At 42.8% G+C, this 22413-nt stretch overlaps 1 protein-coding gene and 1 pseudogene across 2 annotated transcripts; both read right to left on the reverse strand.

The window, feature by feature from the left end:
• Positions 1-83: 83 nt before the first annotated feature.
• On the reverse strand, positions 84-10710 carry LOC110487600 (glyceraldehyde-3-phosphate dehydrogenase-like; annotated as a pseudogene). Its single transcript, XR_016493701.1, has 7 exons — positions 10619-10710; positions 2187-2286; positions 1830-1939; positions 1651-1741; positions 1216-1331; positions 560-641; positions 84-267 (listed from the first exon to the last, which is right to left on the reverse strand). The product of XR_016493701.1 is annotated as a glyceraldehyde-3-phosphate dehydrogenase-like (transcript).
• A 4050-nt stretch (positions 10711-14760) lies between these two features.
• Positions 14761-22387, reverse strand: LOC110489300 (glyceraldehyde-3-phosphate dehydrogenase). The gene is made up of 12 exons (XM_021562009.3): positions 22339-22387; positions 21774-21819; positions 19851-19950; positions 19639-19748; positions 19254-19344; positions 18875-18990; positions 18544-18625; positions 16611-16762; positions 16352-16430; positions 16129-16212; positions 15519-15616; positions 14761-15019 (listed from the first exon to the last, which is right to left on the reverse strand). The coding sequence occupies exons 2-12, from the start codon at positions 21794-21796 to the stop codon at positions 14950-14952; spliced, it is 1005 nt and encodes a 334-aa protein (XP_021417684.1). The 5' UTR covers positions 21797-21819; positions 22339-22387; the 3' UTR covers positions 14761-14949.
• Between the last annotated feature and the right edge of the window lie 26 nt (positions 22388-22413).

Consider the following 22413-nt stretch of genomic DNA (forward strand, 5'->3'; position numbering starts at 1 on the left):
CTTTCGAATGTTGAGACTCGCCCTTAGTGAAAAGGACTATACAAATCCCATCCATTATCACTATGGTCATAAAACCTCCATTACGAAACCAATGGTCCTGGATTGGTTCTTACCCATTCAGCTCGGGGATAACCTTGCTCACCGCCTTAGCGGCGCCGGTGGAGGCAGGGATAATGTTCTGGCTGGCACCACGTCCGTCTCTCCACAGCTTACCGGAGGGCCCGTCAACAGTCTCTTCTGAGTGGCTGTGACGGAGTGAACTGTGTTCTGGGGTAGGAAACAAGTGATATGGATGCTAGTCTATGCAGGGTTTTGTTCATTAGGCACCAAAAGGAAGAAAACAGGAAGTTAAAATCTGAAATTTACCATATTTTCTTTTTCTGTTGTGAGCTCCGATAAACATGACTCGGGACTCGTGCAGAGCAGAAGCATGAGGGTTGTTAGAATGTACATTAATCGAGATCTCAATGTCAGCATCAGTGCTGACCCACTTTTATCACTACATTCCAGTCCGTGTGATAATTGTGTTTTTTTTAACACAATTATCATCCGTTCTTACCATGAGACCCTCAATGATGCCAAAGTTGTCGTTGATAACCTTGGCGATGGGAGCCAGGCAGTTAGTTGTACAGGAGGCGTTGCTGTGAGGACGTGACATCATTATCAACATAATCTATTTCCTCCCACTAGGAAAAACCCAACATCATTTCAACTGTATCGTCAGCAGCACCAGGTCACTCCTCCACCCACCTTTGACCCACATTAAATCCTGCCTTTCCGAAGTAAAATAGTTTCCCATGTTACCTAATCTGAATTGTTTTCTTACCTCAAGGAGTTATGCAACTTCCATAGAATTTGAAGATAAGGCTTATGGAAAGTAAACAATGCTTAGAATGAGAGTACATGTTTCTTTACAAAACCCTTGTTGAAAACAGTTATTTTCCAAAATCTGTCAAACACAGGACCTTGTTTAGTGATATTGTCCCAAAGTTTAATTGAAGTGTGTGAGCAATTGTAGGATGTGTTTAGGGCATGTCTCATACTCGCATTCTCTGTAAGACTGGGGGATGATTTTTGTCCTGCTGGAACTGAGTGTGCGCGTCTGTCTGTTTCAGCAATTGTTTGTACATGACATGTCACCCTGAGGCAGGAACGTTTGTACATGTCACACTGCTCCTTTAAAATAATGTCATGGGTGGAGGGGGAGGGGCTTACCTGACAACCTTCAGGGAGTTATCGTAATGATGGTGGTTGACGCCCATCACGAACATGGGGGCATCGGCGCTGGGGGCGGAGATGATGACTCTCTTGGTACCTCCTTGCAGGTGAGCCTGTGGGGGTGATGGGTGGGGTGAGAGGTCAATGGGTATGTTTGTGTAACAACAAATACACAGCATCAAGGCTGCCTTGCTTGGTTCAGTCGCATGCAGCTGATGCAAAATCGTCAGTCTGTAGGGAAAAAATTAAGGAATCAATGTAAACAATTTACAGCATAAAAATACATGCTCACAGCATAAAAACACAATGCTCACTTGCTGCTCACCCACGACCTTATAGCCATGAAGTCTTATATATATATAAATATATATCCACCAAATTCAAGTATAGACCATTGTCAATATGACCTACTGCTAGTGAAGAGGTACTTACAGAGGCCTTGTCGATGGTGGTGAACACACCGGTAGATTCCACAACATAGTCAGCTCCAGCCTCGCCCCACTTGATATGGGAAGGGTCCCTCCTGAAGATGGCAAAGAGGTAGAAGTTAGGATTATACCATAAAACTAGTGTTAGAATTACAGAGAAAAGGGAAAAGGAACAACACTTACTCATGGAAAACTGGGATGTGGAGGTTGCCAATGATCAGCGTGTCATTCTCTTGCCTCACTTCACTGTGTTTCCAAACACCGTGGGTGGAGTGATATTTGAACATGTCGACCTATGGAACAGTGGTAGAGAGCTGGTCAGTGATATTACATACAATCTTTAGGGAGGTGTTGAATATGTGTACAGTAAACTTGTGCACCTGAGATATTTATTGTTAAACCGAAACAGACCTGACCCACTCAAGGTCTGACTTCAGTAAAACAGGTTAATATTTCTCAATTCATTTCAATTTCCATACCTTTTATATACTGCTTTATATTTGTCAGTATATAAAGCAGTAGCCTATATAAAGTTCTCACCATTTTGTCCAAGTCGATGAAGGGGTCTTAGATGGCAACGATATTGACCTCTCCGCACTTGACGGTGGCACGGGTCACCAGGCGTCCAATACGCCCAAATCTGTGAAGCGAAATCAGATAGTTTTACGATTAATCCCCATGTATCCATATGAACATACCAGCAGGTGGCAGCAGCCCTATACTGACAACTCTACAAGGCCTGCCAACCTTGACTGATAACAATTACTTGACATTTGCAGCCCAGAGCCTTTGTTTATGCCTAATATGGTTGGGTTTGTGCAGCGCGCTGACCCATAGAACAGACAAGTGCGGGTTGAGGACACAAATTGTAGAAGCAGGGAAGGGACAAGGCTGGTCAGTGTAACATTTGTCGTTTACCTATCCAGTAGTCTGATGTCAAGATTAATCCACGCTCCACACTATTAGTTGTGCATATCTAGCTCCCTCAACCCCAAAAGAATGGAAAAGAGGAGTACCGTAAATGACATGGTGCGCATCTTGGGTAACAGGGACTTCAACAGAAGACCACTTAATGTATGAAAATAGTTCAGGAACATGGAGTGTAATTCCCCTTTAAATGCCCAGTTGCAGCATAACTTGGGGGGGGTAAAGTTCAGCGGAATACATACTGTATGTACGGTATGCACTGTTCCCTTTACTGTTTAACTCGAGCAGACTACTGATAGGCCCACATTAGTCAAATACTGTCAACGCTGGAGACTTAAGTTGTCACCACTCACAAACGGTTGAGACACGTCTAGACTATTCGCCATACTGCAGGCTCTTGTAGACAGCTAGTGAAACGATATAGAGAGAGCTAGATAGACCAATCAAGTCCGCCGACAGTGGAAGATCAAATCTTTGTGATTGAGGAGTCGGTGTGACGATCGTTGTTCGAACAGAACATATTGGAGCGTTGCCCAGTGACACCAAGCAGACAAACCCCCACCTAAAATGAGTCCTGCACACAAGGGTCAATGTATGGCCCAGCAAAATAGTCAAAGTATGTCAGAAAGGAGTCCGTGTACAGTATGTCAGAAACAGTGGAGGCTGCCGAGGGGAGGACGGCTCATAATGGCTGGAACGGAGATGAATGGAATAAAACTGTGAAACCAGGTATCTGATACAATTCCATCTCTTCCGTCCCAGCCATTACCACGAGTCTGCTCTCCACAATTAAGGTGCCACCAACCTCCTGTGGTCAGAAACAACACAGGGCGAAAAACAAGTGTTTGGTAACAGTTTGGTCAAAGTCATTTTGTTCTGCGCCCACTTTCCCAAAAGCTTTAAGATGCTAAGTTCATTGTTAGAACCATAGGATCCTATGGTTCTATGATTAACTTAGCCTTAAGATGCTTTTGGGAAACCTGGCCCAGGTCAATAAAGTTAAGTCATAACTATACTCCACAAACCATTTTTCAATGGGTCAACAAGATTGGCTTTGCCGGAACTGTGAACAGTCAGCATGATCAATTAGTCAGTCATTACGAGACACATCATTTAGTTGTCATGCCGAGGTTGATCGCAGGAGTGAAATATCAAACTGCAAGGCACAGCGTTTGGTCTTTCAAGTAGGTACAGTTAAACATTCGGGTTGATTTGGGGAAAGGGCCTATGCAAACTTGAATCTTCGTGTGGCTCTGCAGTGACAGCTGCAGATTGGTCAAATAAAGGTTAGAGGGGTATGATTGGTCTGACAGCTCCTCCAAACAAGTCTCAGTGTGACCTCTGAACTTTAGCTGAGAAGCTTAGCAGGATATTATTAGATGGATAGAATAAAGGAATGTGACAGCTGAGGAGAGATACAAGAGTGTTGCAGAGAGGCGTTTGGAAAGAAGTAGAGAATGGTATTGGTACAGACCAGGGTCTTATTCATTAGGGCACAAGGTGACAAAAACAATTTGCAATGGAAAATTAAAAGCAGCATCTTATTGGACAAGTTCAGGTAAACCCTTCTCATTTCGTCCTGTTTCTAGTGAAAACTGTACAGCCCAGGCTTGTGAACTTAAGAGCAAGCACCTATGGTATGTACAGTACAGAAGTGCAATGCAACCCAGGATCTGTCCTGTGATCCGATCCTGTCAATAGCCATTCCTTATGTTCTCTTTAAGATGTGCAATTTTAAATATACCATTTTAAATATGCCATATAAAAAAAAATGCCCCTTGACAGAAGCAGACACACCTCCAACTAAAAAAGGAGTCCTACACACAAGGGTCAATGTACGGCCCAGCAGTTTGGTCAGGCGTATGAACTTGATAGCAAGCACCTATGGAACGTACAGCACAGAAGTGCAATGCAACCCAGGGTATTATCTTGTCACTCGATCCTGTCAAGTCTGTCCTTCTGTACTTTTGAAAGTATATCATTTTAAAGGTTAATTTGCACAACAAAAAAAGCAACTTCACCATTTTTCCTGATATGGTCTAAGACCTCTGAAATTTAAAAAATACAAAAAATAATATACTTAACTTGTTTTACTTTAACTGTACTTGGTTATATTATGTATGAGGCAACATTTTAATAAGTAACTAAAATCCTCTAGGTACCTCACTACATTAAGCATCACTGATTAACAGTCACTATAGAAAGAAACTAGCTGTGATAGATGCGGATCTATTTTGTGACATCTATAGAATCCCCAAATAATTGTACAGTGCAGACATTACAATCATTTCAAAGAGCCCATTTAAAATGTTTTGCTCCCCTAAAATATTCAACTATGCATGCCAGGTCATTTATTCTCTCATCTACACCATTTGTAGCCTACATCTATACAAATTGCAGTCATACAAGACAGCTATTCAAAATGCCAGGTAGGACTTCACCTGCCAAAGTGCAAATTGCCACATGTAATCAACGCATAATTGTATAATTAAATGTCAAGTTGGCTACGAAGGCATAAAGAGCTAAAGAAAAAAATAACAATTGTAAAAACATTTTTTTTATTTATTTTTTTTTATTTTTTTACAATTGTGCGTTGCTCTGTCCACAATGTTGGCAAGGTGTGTTCGCAATTTATGTTCCTATAGGATACATGGACACGCCCCCGCGTGAACACAAACTCAAGTGCGCACGCCCCTTCAGAATGTCGAGTCCCAGATGGACAGCAGAGCCAATTGGTCATTGTCCCAATCGACTTTAATTTGAATTACAGAACAGGACAATCATTTGGATGACACCGCCCCACTACTGATGTGATCATCATGGCAACATTGCGTATGTAATGAACTCGATGCATCTTTGCAAAAAATAGGAAGATGGGAAATTTGTATTTAGATTGATTTGATAGTTGGATAATAATTGGATTAACCAATTGTTTAACTTTAACTTTATTTAAAGGCTATAATCTTTGGGGAAAAAAACATTTATAATCTTTGGGGAAAAAACATTTAATAATATTTTTTCCAGGGCACTGGGTGTGCTTGGCTGCAATATAGTATGTTGCAATGAAAGGCAGTTGAAAGAACATGGGATAAAGCCCAATGATAACAGTGTGTCCATCAGTTGGAATTTTGCAAAGGTAAGACCACCAGTACACTAGGACTAGTTTACAGTCAAGGGCGCTCATCTCAAATTCAGAGTATGACACTTTGAGCAGTGCTTGACTTGGGCAGGAGCTCACTGGAGCTGAGTACCGGTACCTCAAATCAAATCAAATCAAATGTATTTATATAGCCCTTCGTACATCAGCTGATATCTCAAAGTGCTGTACAGAAACCCAGCCTAAAACCCCAAACAGCAAGCAATGCAGGTGTAGAAGCACAGTGGCTAGGAAAAACTCCCTAGAAAGGCCAAAACCTAGGAAGAAACCTAGAGAGGAACCAGGCTATGTGGGGTGGCCAGTCCTCTTCTGGCTGTGCCGGGTGGAAATTATAACAGAACATGGCCAAGATGTTCAAATGTTCATAAATGACCAGCATGGTCAAATAATAATAATCACAGGCAGATCAGTTGAAACTGGAGCAGCAGCACGGCCAGGTGGACTGGGGACAGCAAGGAGTCATCATGCCAGGTAGTCCTGAGGCATGGTCCTAGGGCTCAGGTCCTCCGAGAGAGAGAAAGAAAGAAAGAAAGAGAGAATTAGAGAGAGCATACTTAAATTCACACAGGACACCGGATGGGACAGGAGAAGTTCTCCAGATATAAAAAACTGACCCTAGCCCCCCGACACATAAACTACTGCAGCATAAATACTGGAGGCTGAGACAGGAGGGGTCAGGGGACACTGTGGCCCCATCCAATGATACCCCCGGACAGGGCCAAACAGGAAGGATATAACCCCACCCACTTTGCCAAAGCACAGCCCCCACACCACTAGAGGGATATCTTCAACCACCAACTTACCATCCTGAGACAAGGCCGAGTATAGCCCACAAAGATCTCCGCCACGGCCAAATGTTCTACTGCTTGAGCTCCGGTTTTTCTTATAGAATATTAGCTCAAAAGTATTGTGGAGCTCCTGCACCTAAATATAAACAGTACCAGCACCAACTCAAGTACTGACTTTGAGAAATGAAGGGTCATGTGATGATCTGGTGCCATTTTCTATGTGATATCCTGCACGAGGTTTAGGATGCCTAATGCAGCAAGATAAATTAACGCTATCCTACATTCTGAGAATTTGGATGTAAAGGGAACTAAAGTGTTGGGGGTTCTATATTACTTATGAACCTAGGCATCAATGTTCTCGGGACCAAAATAAATCTGGAGAGAGAGAGAGATAGAAAGAGAGACATATAGAGAGCGAGAAAGCAGGAAGTGTGTGAGTCCATGTAGGAAAAAAAAAGAGGAGTCACTGGTGGTTGACATTTACAAGACCCTCTAAACCTCCATCCCCCTCCCCCATGTCATTGTCTCAGGACCAAAAGAAACCTAGAGAGAGAGAGAGAGAGAGGACAGAGAGTGAGGCCATGTAAAAAAAAAAAACAAGAGTCACTGGTGGTTGACATTTACAAGACCCCCCCCCCCCCCCGTTAGTGCATAACCTGAACTACCCATGCCCAGAAACACTACAATAGGAACTATAAATGCAGCATTCAAGCTTAATTTATAGCCTACTTAAGTATGGAACGCAAGTTACAATTACATACACTTAGGTTGGAGTCATTGAAACTCGTTTTACAACCACCACAAATTTCTTGTTAACAAACTATAGTTTTGGTAAGTAGGTTAGGACATCTACTTTGTGCATGACACAAGTAATTTTTCCAACAATTGTTTACAGACAGATTATTTCACTTATAATTCACTGTATCACAATTCCAGTGGGTCAGAGGTTTACACTAAGTTGGCTGTGCCTTTAAACAGCTTGGAAAAATCCAGAAAATAAAGTCATGGCTTTAGAAGCTTCTGATAGACCAATTGACATCATTTGAGTCAATTGGAGGTGTACCTGGGGATGTATTTCAAGGTCTACTTTTTTTTTTTTTTTTTTTTTTTTTTTACCTTTATTTAACCAGGCAAGTCAGTTAAGAACAAATTCTTATTTTCAATGACGGCCTAGGAACAGTGGGTTAACTGCCTGTTCAGGGGCAGAACGACAGATTTGTACCTTGTCAGCTCGGGGGTTTGAACTCGCAACCTTCCGGTTACTAGTCCAACACTCTAACCACTAGGCTACCCTGCCGCCCCTACCTTCAAACTCAGTACCTCTTTGCTTGACATCATGGGAAAATCTAAAGAAATCAGACAGGACCTCAATGTCCTCTGGTCTGATGAAACAAAAAATAGAACTGTTTGGCCATAATGACCATCGTTATGTGTGGAGGAAAAAGGGGGACGCTTGCAAGCTGAAGAACACCATGCCAACCATGAAGCACGGGAGTAGCAGCATTATGTTGTGGCGGTGCTTTGCTGCAGGAGGGACTGGTGCACTTCACAAAATAGATGGCATCATGAGGGAAGAAAATAATGTGGATATATTGAAGCAACATTTCAAGACACAGGTCAGGAAATAAAAGCTTGGTCGCAAATGGGTCTTCCAAATGGACAATGACCCCAAGCATACTTCCAAAGTTGTGGCAAAATAGCTTAAACTTCTTGAGTGTAGGGGGCAGGATTTTCGTTTTTGGCAAAAAAACGTACCCATTTGAAACTGCCTATTTCTCAGGCCCAGAAACGAGAATATGCATATAATTGTCAGATTAGGATAGAAAACACTCTAAAGTTTCCAAAACTGTCAAAATATTGTCTGTGAGTATAACAGAACTGATATTGCAGGCGAAAACCTGAGGAAAATCAAACCAGGAAGGGTTGTTTTTCCTGAAAGCACTCTGTTCCATTGGATGCCTTGCCTCCATTTAAAGGGATATCAAACAGATTCCTTTTCCTATGGCTTCCTCAAGGTGTCGACAGTCTTTAGACATAGTTTCAGGCTTTATTTTGAAAAATGAACGAGATAGATAACATCGCGTCAGTGGATAGCTGGGTGTTCGCAGAGTTTTGCTTGCGCAGCAGAGTGGGGCAGCCATTGTCTCTCCCTCTCCTATTGAAAAAGCGACAGTCCCGGTTGATATATTATCGATTATATATTTTAAAAACAACCTGAGGATTGATTATAAAAACATTTGACATGTTTCTGTGGACATTACGGATACTATTTGGAATTTTCGTCTGCGATGTCGTGACCGCTCGAGCCTGTGGTTTTCTGAACATAACGCGCCAAACAAATGGAGATATTTTGGATATAAAAATAATCTTTAAGGAACAAAAGTAACCTTTATTGTGTAACTGGGAGTCTCGTGAGTGCAAACATCCGAAGATCATCAAAGGTAAGCGATTTAATCTATTGCTTTTCTGACTTTCGTGACCAATCTACTTGGCTGCTAGGTGTTTGTAATATTTTGTCTACTGAGAGAGATGTTCTTAAATAAACGCTTGTTATGCTTTCGCCGAAAAGCTGTATTGAAATCTGACACGCCAGGTGAATTAACAACAAGCATTTTTAGTAATTTAATTTGAATTTGGCGCGCTGCAATTCAGCTGGTGTTGATGAAAATTATCCCGCTAATGGGATGGGTGCATCAAGAAGTTTTAAGGACAACAAAGTCAAGGAATTGGTCATCACAAAGCCCTGACCTCAATCCTATAGAAAATGTGTGGGCAGAACTGAAAAAGCGTGTGCGAGCAAGTAGGCCTACAAACCTAACTCAGTTACACCAGCTGTCAGTAGGAATGGGCCAAAATTCACCCAATTTATTGTGGGAAGCTTGTGGAAGGCTACCCGAAACGTTTGACCGAAGTTAAACAATTTAAAGGCAATGCAACCAAATACTAATTGAGTGTATGTAAACTTCTGACCCACTGGGAATGTGATGAAAGAAATGAAAGCTGAAATAAATAATTCTCTCTACTATTATTCTGACATTTCACGTTTTTAAAATAAAGTGGTGATCCTCACTGACCTAAAACAGGGAATTGTTACTACTATTAAATGTCAGGAATTGTGGAAAAACTGAGTTTAAATGTATTTGGCTAAGGTGTATGTAAACTTCTTGAGTCGCTATGCCTCACTCCCTCGTTCCTCACAAGCTTCCTCATGTTTTACTGTCCGTTAAGAATACCTGTTTAGACCCCTGGAATGGCACAGCGGTGTACTTGAGGCGTCACTACAGACCCGGGTTCGATCCCAGGCTGTGTCACAACCGGCCGTGAACGGGAGTCCCATAGGGCGGCACACATTTGGCCCAGCGTCGTCCGGGTTAGGGTTTGGCCGGGGGTGCTTTACTTGGCTCATCGCGCTCTAGCGACTCTTTGTGGCGGGCCGAGTGCCTGCAGGCTGACTTCGGTCGTCAGTGTTTCCTCCGACACGTTGGTGCAGCTGGCTTCCGGGTTAAGCGAGCGGCTGTTACGAAGCGTGGGTGTTTCGGAGGATCTTTCGCCTCTCCCGAGCTCGTTGGGTAGTTGCAGCAACGAGACAAGATCGTAATTTGATTGCAATTGGATATCCCGAAATTGGTTAGGAAAAGGGGGTAAATAAAATAATTATAAAAAAGTATAAAAAACAGTTTTGAGCTGTGCTGGTAAGCTCTGACACATACTTCAGCTCTTTCTCTAGCTCCCCGAAACTCAGCCTTACTGCAGAAGATAGCAGAGACATAAAACAGGGGGGTGGTGAGCTTCCCACTGTGCCCAGACGTCTAGGTTTCTAGATATAACAATAATATATTATTAATAATAATAATACCCTGGCACACAAAGTTTCTCAAAGTGTTTAAAAATCTAAGCAAATAGCAAATTCAAACATACTGTAGCATACAAAAACAGAAATATGAGATCGGGAAGGGAGGTGAAGCAGTTTGTCTTTGGAGGGACGAAGCATCTCAGCCACCTGTATCTCTCTGTAACTGTCCGTGACCTGAATGACCAGGCATCCCATCGGTCCCATTACAGCCTGCCCAGAAAATCTCCTCACCTCTCCCACTAGCTACGGTTTCCCGGCAGCAGTGCAGAGTCTCAACACCTGGCCCCCGATCTTCTCAGCGGCTCTCATAAAGTTGAGTGCCAACTGTACGTCTGGCATTGTTGTCCCTATTCTTATTCATTGGGTCGAGTTTGTATTGCTACCTTTATTACAGTCCTTTGTTACCTTAAAGTGGCTGTTTCTCTATTGTGCTATCGATAGTTTATTATTCAATTTCATCTGCACTTCCATGTCATACTTATTCTTCCTGTTGTGTTCGTTACATTCATGCATACAATCCTACTTCTGAGTCAGGAGGATGATTTCCTATCACAGGGTTATCACCCAGCAGAGGAATCTACGGTGGATCCAGAATTGCTGCTGGAGGTTGGACCAGGGCCAGGCAAAGATCCGGAGAGGGCTTTGGCAACCACTGCTGGTGCCGGACAAGACTCCACAGTAGGAATCTTCTAAGGTTTCCGTCCAAGTCATAATATGTCTCAATTAAAGCCAAAGGCAAATGTTTACATAGTGATTTGGATAGGGGCTATTTGGCTGAAATACCTCTGGCATCCTTTACAGTAAAAGCCTTTCAACTCCGTTCCTTCAGGGTCAGATGTTGGCAATTGCCCCAGCACCACTCTTCATACCATCACTCATGACGCATTTGACAATTGAGTTATTTAGCAGATGCTCTTCTGCAGAGCGACTTGCAACCACATAGCTTAGTCATTGCATGTAGACCCTTCTTCAAAAGGCTTGATTCGTTCGATAAAACTCACGTTTCCGTTTAACGATACACCACTTTTAGGATGTTATTTGAGCTTTCAACATCATCATGTCTCGACTACTGAACTTGGGAGAGTTTGGGGTTATTAAATTGGATAAATTGATGCGTAACAATACGACATTTGCTGCATAATCAGTGTCCCTGTGGATATTATCACTCACTGAATGGAGATGACGGATTAGACTGTAGCTTGTTCAACTTGCACCCTACAGTGAGCTTCAAAAGTATTGGGACAGTGACATATTTCTTGCTGTTTTGGCTCTGTACTCCAGCACTTTGGATTTGAAACGATTCAATGACTATGAGGTTAAAGTGCAGACTGCTACCTCTATGGATAACCCTGAATGAATCGTGAATAATGATGAGTGAGAAAGTTACAGGCGGACAAATATCATACCCCCCCCCAAAAAAATGCTAACCTCCCCTGTTATTGGAATGGTGAGAGGATAGCATGTCTTGGGGGTATGATGATGGTGCGTCTCTTAACTTTCTCACTCATCATTACTCATGAATAATTCAGGAATATCTGTATTCATGGTAGCGTCCACATGAATGTAGAAGTGTTTAGAAACATATTCTATTTTTATGTGCGATAATAGTGTCTCCAAAATGACACAATACATTATTTACCATTCATTTCTATTGGGCACAGAATAATCTGAAACACAACCAAAGCAAACAGCAAATGCATCCAACAGGTTTGTAGTCACAAGCTTGATGTCGTCATTGCGTGCTAGGAATATGGGACCAAATACTAAACGTTTGACTACTTTAATACATATACTGTATAAGTGAATTTGTCCCAATACTTGTGTTCCCCTAAAATGTAGCGACAAAAAGGGTTGTAATTTCTAAATGGTTCACCCGATATGGACAGTCTGCACTTTAACCTCATAGTTGTTCTATCATTTGAAATCCAAAGTGCTGAGTACAGAGCCAAACTACAAGTTATAACCAATAGGGCCATGGTCTGCCCTCTTCATGGACTACAGGTTATAAACAATAGGGCCATGGTCTGCCCTTTTCATGGACTACAGGTTATAACCAATAGGGCCATGGTCTGCCCTTTTCATGGACTACAGGTTATAACCAATAGGGCCATGGTCTGCCCTTTTCATGGACTATAGGTTATAACCAATTGGGCCATGGTCTGCCCTCTTCATGGACTACAAGTTATAACCAATAGGGCCATGGTCTGCCCTTTTCATGGACTACAAGTTAAAGCCAAAATGGTCATTCTCAGCCCTCTTCATGGACTACAAGTTATAACCAATAGGGTCATGGTCTGCCCCCTTCATGGACTACAAGTTATAACCAATAGGGAGGTGGTTTGTTGGAGGGAAAGGGATGCTCAGTTCATAGGGATAGCTACATTTTAAAATTCAGTTTAACCAACAGTTAGCTTTGAGTTCAGGGAATACTCAAGTGAAAAGTACCGCAATTATGTTCTGTCTAGAGAAGACATTACAGTATCTATGTAGCTTTGTTATTTAAAATGGTTATAGTTCCCAAGTGTAAATGGTATCAACAAGCTTTTGATGAGCAATTTAACTTCACATTTCAACGTTGGTTTGGCGCTTGTAGCTTAAACGATTCAAGAGCAGTGGTGAATCCAAAATGGATTATAGCCTATGGAGCTCTTACGCAAGTGTAAATAGTGATAAATGGAATGTTTTAAGTTGGTTTGGCGATTGTGACTTAAACACTTGAAGACTAGTTACGAGCACATTTGACCCTGTTCGCTTAATCTTACATGAAATTAAAACATTCAAACAGGTTATGAGCATACAGTGCCTTCAGAAAGTATCCACACCCCTCAACTTGCAGTGTGGGCATGGGTGAATGGTGGGTTTCGATGGTGGTTGGGCCTTCTTTCGAAGCTGCCGCTTGTCTTCTGCAGCATGGCGGAGAGCTTCTTCGTACCGGGCTACTCCCTCGTGGACAGTTTTCCTCCACGTCGACCTCTTTTACAGTGTCCTCCCAGCTGCTCAATATTACTGAGCACTGAAGCTGACATGTAATGCATCAGTCGCAGTATTCTGGCGAATTTGTCAGGGAAGCCAATTTGACAGAATCAGCCAGAGTCAAAGGCTTAAGGTCGCTTTTGTTCCTGGCAATTTTCTTGCAGTTGTGCTGTGAAGCTCATGTCTGGTGCCAATTGTGGTTTTGCAAGGATGAGTAAGTTCCTGCATACACACAGAGCCCATTGACAGTTGAGCAGACACTGAAGTCTGGACACCACCTGAGGGCTGGTGTGGAAAATAAAAAAACTGCTCCTGTGTCCGATCTTAGATTTGACCATTTATGACCGAGGCACAGGACATGAGTAAGGAAAGCTTGGGCCCTTTTTAATACTCCTAAAAAGGCGTTCTTCCCTCCCTCTCGACTCCAACATGGTGAAAGCAAAGGAAAGCTTGCACACCAATCCAGGTCAGTGATTTCTTTCCCGAAATGACCAGGAAGTGGTTTAACTTTGTGCAGTCGTCAAGCACCGCTTTTTAGCCGCAACAAGATGGGCAAAGACAACTGGTGGGACAACGGCAGTTTTATTAATGCGGAATCTGTAGCCAATTTGACAGAAACATAGCTTTAGAGAAGTATTGAATGTGGAATTTCAGTTGATTTAGTGAATTGAACCAACCCTGACCCTCATTTACACTAAACATGTAGGAAGTACTGAGACTTGCTTGGCACCCAGACTCCTTGTGCCAAACACTGCCACGCCCACAGACAATACATTTCCTACCATGAGTCTGGATCCAAGTACCTCCTTGACCTGTCCGATTTCATTCTGCTACTCTGTTCTGGATCAGTCAGGCTAGACTTACTAGATGGGTTGTCAGGTCACAGACAAGGGGGTACACGCAAGGCCATGCTGGCCGGCTTACAGGGCAAAGTTTAATTTAGAACCACACTAAGTCCTAAATTTAAACAAAGAATCCATTCAATACTGTAGTTCATCTTAAGTTAAACCCTTTTTTACAAGTCACAGCAGTTGGGTACGTCAACTACTTTAGACCAGCTGCATAGATGCCTCTCCCTATGACTGCTTTAGAATTGAGATTTCAGCCAAGTGAAAAGCAGTACACCAATCCTATCCATCACAGGTGATAAAAACCTATTAGGGACACAGTGGTCCTGGATTGGACAGCCTTAATGACACGAGTGATGTGCTATCTGGTGCGCCTCCAGCTTACTGGAGTGCCCATCTGTTCTATGGCGACGTGAACTGTGGGCTAGGGACGTTAGTCCATGCAAGGTGCTTTATTAGGCACCAACTGGAATAAAGCAGATTTTTTGTTGCAAAAAATAAAGATAATCAGAATGCTGTTGAGCGCCATAACGAAAATGTGCTCTGGAAGAACGTGGACAGTTTTCACAAACGGGACCTTTATTGTCGGAGTGCAAATTAAGCCATAGTGCAGTAAAAAGATACTCTTCAAGCAAAAATCATATTCAGTCCACACTAGAGGTGACGTTGAATGAAAATGTTGCCTTGGAGTTCCCTACAGGCTCTTTTTCTCTGGTGGGATGTCCATTCAGAAGGATGTGGGGGTTTGGAGTTGTGTTCACTCCTTGGAGGCCATGTGCAGACACAGGTCAACGACACGGTTGCTGTAGCCAAACTCGTTGTCGTACCTGTGGAAAAGAGAAGTTAAAGAAACACAACCATACAAATTACAGAAAAGACTATACTAATTCAATGACTGTTGTAATTCACAATTGTATCTGGGTGAGTGACACCAATGAACCGCATTCAACAATGTGGTCCAACAGAAGTCATTCATTTTCAAATTGCCCCCCCCCCCCCCCCACTTGTGTTGCATTTCACCATCCCACAATAACAGGACACTATTTAATAAGCTATTGTGTTTAATATTTTTGGCCTGCTTTAGATCCTGACAAGGTATCAACTTGTTGATAGAAAATCTAATTAAAAGGGAAGTTGCGATGTTGCTCAAGGCTCTGCATTTTTTTTTTTATATATATATAATTTTATTTACACTGACCTTGGCAAGGTTATAACAGAACATTCACTGCAATGCAAATAATACACCGCTGTACATCTCTATGAAACATTGAGTCAGTGGACACCTGGTGAGAGATTGCAAGGGTGTGTAGGTTCCTGCATACATACCACGAGACCAGCTTGACAAAGTGGTCGTTGAGTGCAATTCCTGCACCGGCGTCAAAGATTGAGGAGCGGCAGTCACTGTTGAAGTCTGTGGACACCACCTGCAGGGGGGGAAGCACTTAGCGCTTAGACATTTCAGCCCGACTTTAGGCCCCGGGCATTAGAGTAAGGAAATGTTGCCTGTTCTTGGTGTGCACTACAGCCACATAGTCGATGCATTCCAGAACTAGCACAGTAGTCAAATTGTCAACTAATAATCCCTCATTCAAATCAGATGTGCTAGTTCTGGAATACATCAAATAAAGAATGGCTTGGGACTGAAGTTCAAGAACACTGATTTAGACAAGGGTTTCTCCAAACTGCAAGTTTTGGTTTTTGCCAGAGGACTAGACAGCCGACTCAGATACTTGATAAGTTAGTTGTTGGAGTCAGCTGTGTAGTGCAAAGCAAAAACCAAAACATGCATGGGGGGGGGGGGCGTCAGGTCAGTTTGGTAGACAGATTTAGACTAATCTAATTGTTTTAATCATAAGGAAAAGTATACAAGTGGACACTAAGAAAAAAAAAAAAAAAAGAAAAAAAAGACTGGGACCGAGTTACTGAGGAAATTTACCTGGTCCTCTGTGTATCCCAGAATTCCCTTCATGGGTCCTTCAGCAGCAGCCTTGATGACCTTCTTGATCTCGTCATAAGGTGCCTAAAGCAGACGACCATGTTAAAAAGAGGTAGACCATACATACATGAAGTGCCTGTTGCTGTAATGCCGGTAACGTATCCCAAACACCCAGTTTAACCCTAGTAGACAAGCGAACGTATTAAAGTGGTTGGAGACTTACAGCCTTCTCAAGACGGACAGTCAGGTCAACCACGGACACGTTGGGAGTGGGGACACGGAAGGCCATGCCCGTCAGCTTGCTGTGGGTTAGAAAGAGCAACAAGGTTCAGGAGCCACACCATTGCACAATTCAAGTATGGGGAAAAAAAAAAGAAAAAAAAAAAACACACGTCACTACTAAAAAAGCACTAGGGCCATATAAATCCCAGCCTTTATCATGTGTCAAAACCTTCATTAAAGTGATCCTGATTAGTTCATACCCGTTCAGCTCGGGGATAACCTTTCCCACGGCTTTGGCGGCGCCGGTGGAGGCAGGGATAATGTTCTGGCTGGCACCACGTCCATCTCTCCACAGCTTACCGGAGGGCCCGTCAACAGTCTTCTGTGTAGCTGTGACGGCATGAACTGTGCTCTGGGGGAACCAGTGGTAGGGATGTTAGTCTAGGCATGGTTTATGGAGGGCACCAAAATTAAATGGATATGACATTCCAGAATCTATGTTTTGGAAATGTTCATCTCAATGGACTACTTTTGAGTTACGCCCATGAGTCATCGCAGACTGATATAACAAACATTTCAGAAAAATGTATAATTCATTGATATACTAATAAATGAACCAGGAGGGTTTGGATAGATTGATACACTAATTGGACAATTTGATTTTGGGCTGTAATTACCTTATGTTAACACTGATAATGTAAATGCTAAGTACACACTTTACACTAACTCCCCAAAAAAATTCCCTTTTTCCGGACCCTGTCTTTCAAAGATAATTTGTAAAAATCCAACTTCAGCTCTTCATTGGAACGGGCTTAAACACTGTTTCCCATGCTTGTTCAATGAACCATGAACAATTAAACATGCACCTTTGGAACGGTCATTAAGACAACAGCTTACAGACGGTAGGCAATTAAGTTCAGTTATGAAAACTCAGGACACTAAAGATAACTTTCTATTGACAAAAAAAGCTCAAGATGCCCAGGGTCCCTGCTCATCTGTGCGAACGTGCCTTAGGCATGCTGCAAGGCGGTATGAGGACTGCAGATGTGGCCAGGGCAATAAATTGCAACGTCCGTACTGTGAGATGCCTAAGACGCACTACAGGGAGCCAGGACAGACAGCTGATCGTCCTCGCAAGTGGCAGACCACGTGTAACACCTGCACAGGATCAGTACAGCTGAACAGCACACCTGCGGGACAGGTATAGGATGACAACAACTGCCTGAGTTACACCAGGAATGCACAATCCCTCCATCAGTGCTCAGACTGTCCACAATAGGCTGAGAGGCTGGACTGAGGGCTTGTAGACCTGTTGTAAGGCAGGTCCTCACCACACATTACCAGCAACAACATCACCTATGGGCACAAACCCACTGTCGCTAGACCAGACAGGACTGGCAAAAAGTGCTCTTCGCTGACAAGTCCCAATCTTGTCTCAAGTGGGGTGATGGTCATCGAAGGAATGAGCGTTACACTGAGGCCTGTACTCTGGAGCGGGATCGATTTGTTGGAGGGTCCGTCATGGTCTGGGGCGGTGTGTCACAGCATCAGACTGAGCTTGTCGTCATTGCAAGCAATCTCAACGCTGTGCATTACAAGGACGACATCCTCCTCCCTCATGTGGTACCCTTCCTGCAGGCTCATCCTGACATGACCCTGCAGCATGACAATGCCACCAGCCCTACTGCACATTCTGTGCGTGATTTCCAGCAAGACAGAAATGTCAATGTTCTGCCATGGCCAGCGAAGAGCCTGGATCTCAATCCCATTGAGCACGCCTGCGACCTGTTGGGTCGGAGGGTGAGGGCTAGGGCTATTCCCGTGCAGAAATGTCCGGGAACTTAGAGGTGCCTTGGAGGAAGAGTGGGGTAACATCTCACCGCACAAACTGGCAAATCTGGTGCAGTCCATGACATGCAGCACTTAATGCAGCTGGTGGCCACACCAGATACTGAATTACTTTTGACCCTCCCTTTGTTCAGGGACACATTCAATTTCTGTTAGTCACATGTCTGGAACTTGTTCAGTTTATGTCAGTTGTTAAATCTTGTTATGTTCATACAAATATTGACACATGTTAAGTTTCCTGAAAGTAAACGCAGTTAGTGAGATGTTTCTTTTTTTGCTGAGTTTACATTCCAGTAAGTACTGCACTTCAACAAAGTCAAACACTGAAGGAAAGTCTGTTCTTACCATGAGACCCTCCACAATGCCAAAGTTGTCATTGATAACCTTGGCGATGGGAGCCAGGCAGTTAGTTGTGCAGGAGGCATTGCTGTGAGGACATTACATAATTACTATCATACCAGCGCAAATGTTAAATAAACAAACATTGTTCAACAAATGCATAGCAGACTCAGCTTAAATGGCCTATTTATTTAAATAGTATTACCTCTGGACTGAGGGGTAGAAGTTTAAATAGAGCACAGAGATAGAATGGCTGAAACTATGTACACAGCATCTTTTGGCCACAGGGAATTAACACGGCTCTTTTAAGATGCAACGAAGGAGGGGGGGAACTTACCTGACGACCTTCAGGGAGTTGTCGTACTTCTCGTGGTTGACGCCCATCACAAACATGGGGGCATCTGCACTGGGGGCAGAGATGATGACCCTCTTGGCACCTCCCTGCAGGTGAGCCTGTTGTGGCAGTTGGGGTTAGAGGGAAAATGACATTGTGGAATAGCAAAGCCAGTGGATTAACCAAGCCAGACAACATTTACGCACAGAGTTTAAAACCCCCCAACTATGTTAAAAAGCAATAGTTTAGAAGTAAAAAAAGTTACTGTAAAGCGGGGCCACGGCACATGCCTACTAAAATTATATTGACTGCTCGCCAATATCCCAAACTACATAAAAATGTGACGATAGCCTTCCTACGGCTAGTGAACGGATGTACTTACAGAAGCTTTGTCGATGGTGGTGAACACACCGGTGGACTCCACAACATAGTCAGCGCCAGCCTCACCCCATTTGATGGCAGTGGGGTCCCTCCTGAAGATAGAAGTTGGGATTAAGAGCCACAAACCTATCATTCAATTACAGATATTGAATGGTTCCAAATGGTGTGAAACCCATAGGCACCCTAACATAAGTGGTCTAGACTGATCAAGCACTCCCAAGCGTCAGCCTTGGCACGCCCAAGAGTCAATGGGGCAGTTTCGCAGAACCAGGGAGAAATTACCATTGAAAGTGCTTTTTAGTCAACTTTTAAGCTTAATATGGGTGGCGGAAAGTATCCAAATGTGTAATTTGAACCAATGTACTTAAAGAATAAGGAAAACCCACTCATGGAAAACTGTGATGTGGAGGTTCCCAATGATCAGCTTTCCACCCTCCTGCTTCACTTCACTGTGCTTCCAAACACCGTGGGTGGAGTCATACTTGAACATGTAGACCTATGGAAACAGGGGCAAGTACAGTCAGGGTACAGTAAACCTGAGAAGGTTTAGTTTAAATTTTTTAAGTGTACTGCACTTAATGTAGTATAAAGTTCTCACCATGTAGTCTAGGTCGATGAAGGGGTCATTTATGGCGACAACCTCAACTTTTCCACTCTTGGCGGCAGCACGGGTCACCAGGCGCCCAATACGCCCAAATCTGAGAAGCGAAATCAGATCATTTTACAATTAATCCCCATGTATCCATATGATCATACCAGCAGGTGGCAGCAGCCCTACAAGGCCTGCCAACCTTGACTGATAACAATACTTGACATTTGCAGCCCAGAGCCTTTGCTCATGCCTAATATGGTTGGGTTGGTGCAGCATGACCAGAAGTGACGAGAAAGTGCAGGTTAGGACAAATTGGATAATCAGGTTAGAGAAGACAGATATGTAAGCTTGGTTGGCCTGTGTAGTTAGTGACATTACCCACCAAAAGCAAATACATTTTTCCATAGTGTTTAAACTAGATTAAGCCACATTGCCATCAGTTGGGTAGGTCTAGTTTAAGCATAATGTCAGTGAAGTGTTTAGCGCAATCCACATAGGTGAAATACATTCAGTCTGATGGTTACTGTAACTTAAGCAGATTACTGACAGGACCACAGTCAAATGCTGAATGCAGGAGACTTCAGTTTCAGTAGTTGAGAAATGTTTATGGTCAATAATAAGGCATATGAATCTAGATGACACTGAAAGTACACTGGACTTGTTTTCAGTCTGAATTTAAAAAGTCAGTTCTGGGCAGCTGAAGTATTAACTTCCTTGTAGATACTGTCAGCAGTCAATTAGTGCAGAGCTGTCTTGGAGTGTATATCACAATCAAGTTCACAGAGTAGATACAACTGAGGATTCACTGTCATGAATTGTGATTATGTTTAAACTCATTTGAACTTTGTCCAGTGACGCAAGCCGACACAACCCCAACTACAAGGGTGTCCTGTTCACAAGGGTCAATGTATTGACCAAGAAAAGGACTCAGTGCATCAGAACAGAGTATAAACAAAGTGAAGAACAAGTAGCCCATTTGGTAACATTAGGAGGTAAACAGTTGGTGTTCTGAAGCAAAACCCTTGTTATCCAATCCCATTAACAAGCCCTGTTCTAGTCAATTAAGTTGTCACTCAACACGTCCATGACATCGGTTGAGGGAACTGAACAGTCAGGAGGATTTATTGCACTCAGTGATAAGAATGTTTAGCTTCCACACTGTATAAAGGTCAATCAGAACAATGACATGTCATTGTTTCCGGTTTAAAATGGGCAATGTTACAGGTTGTCTTGGACTTCATGTTTATTTGAGAAAGGGCCTATCATATCCAGCTTTAATCTTTGTGCTGCTCAATTATTCAGTCATTGGACTCCCAAGTGGCGCAGCCATTTAAGGCACTCTGTGCAAGAGGTGTCACTTCAGTCCCGGGTTCAAATCCAGGCTGTATCACATCCGGACGTGATCGGGAGTCCCATAGGGCGGCGCTCAATTGGCCCGGGTTTGGCCGTCATCCTAAATAATTTGTTCTCAACTGACTTGCCTAGTTAAATAAAAAGTTACATTTAAAACTATATCAACTTACAGCCATATATTGGCCAAATAAAGGTTAAAAGGATAGGACTGTTTGGAGGAGCTCTTAGACAATCTGAGCTCTGAACTTTAACAGGGTATTATTAGATAGAATAAAGACATGACAGCTGAGAGGATTTCTACGTGAGTGTTGCAGAGGCAGTGTGACACCCAAAACTATAAATAAGTAGAGAATGGACAGGGGAAGTGTCCAGACTTGGCCTATGAACTAGTAGCTACAGTATGGCTGTCCACCACCTTTGTTCCTAAGTACACAAACTGTATCATGGGATTTGTGCAATGCAAGCCAAGGTCTCTTGTGACCTTTTAAAAACGTATTCTCTAGCTTTAATACAAAAGTCAAAATTGTGTTAAACAGTGTTAAAATATTCAAGAGTATTTAAGCAAAAGCAACTTACCCATTGATCCCAATCTTCACCATTTCGCCTGATATGGTCTAGTCCTCTGAAAGTAAAAAAGTAGTTAACTTCGTATCACAAGTAATATGAGCATAATGCAACATTTGAATGTCAGTGTTACTTAAACTAGTTTTGTCTTTCACCCTAGCAGTAGACAGCTGATTCAAATGATCAAATAGGCTATTTGGATTAGCTGTGTCGTGAAAGCAACAAAACAAAAGTCCACTAATTGGGGTCCCCAGGACTGAGTTTGAGAGACGATGTTCGTCAATCAAGTTAAAGAAAGAAGAAAATATTAAAATAGCCATGAGAATCTAGTCTGTGGCAATGAGTCATTTATTAAATGTACACAGTTGAACAGTCTTGGAAAACGTTGAAAGAAAAATGAAGCGACTAAATATGCATGCCAAAGAAAACATTTAAAAACACGATCCGCAAAGTCATAAAAGAAAACAATTAAAAACGCCAGATAAGCGTATGCCTACAATGAGTAGTGCGTAGATCACATACATGAAACTGAATTAAAATTAGTTTTGAAGGCATAACAAACTAAATGTTAAAGTACCGTTCTTGTATAGCCTCTGTCTGTCCACTTGTTTGCAAGGGGAAGCGTGGACGAGCAAACGTGCGCTCGCATTTT

The sequence above is a fragment of the Oncorhynchus mykiss genome, chromosome 30 (assembly GCF_057628025.1).
Source record: "Oncorhynchus mykiss isolate SJ-2025 chromosome 30, ASM5762802v1, whole genome shotgun sequence".
Taxonomy (NCBI): Eukaryota; Metazoa; Chordata; class Actinopteri; order Salmoniformes; family Salmonidae; genus Oncorhynchus; species Oncorhynchus mykiss.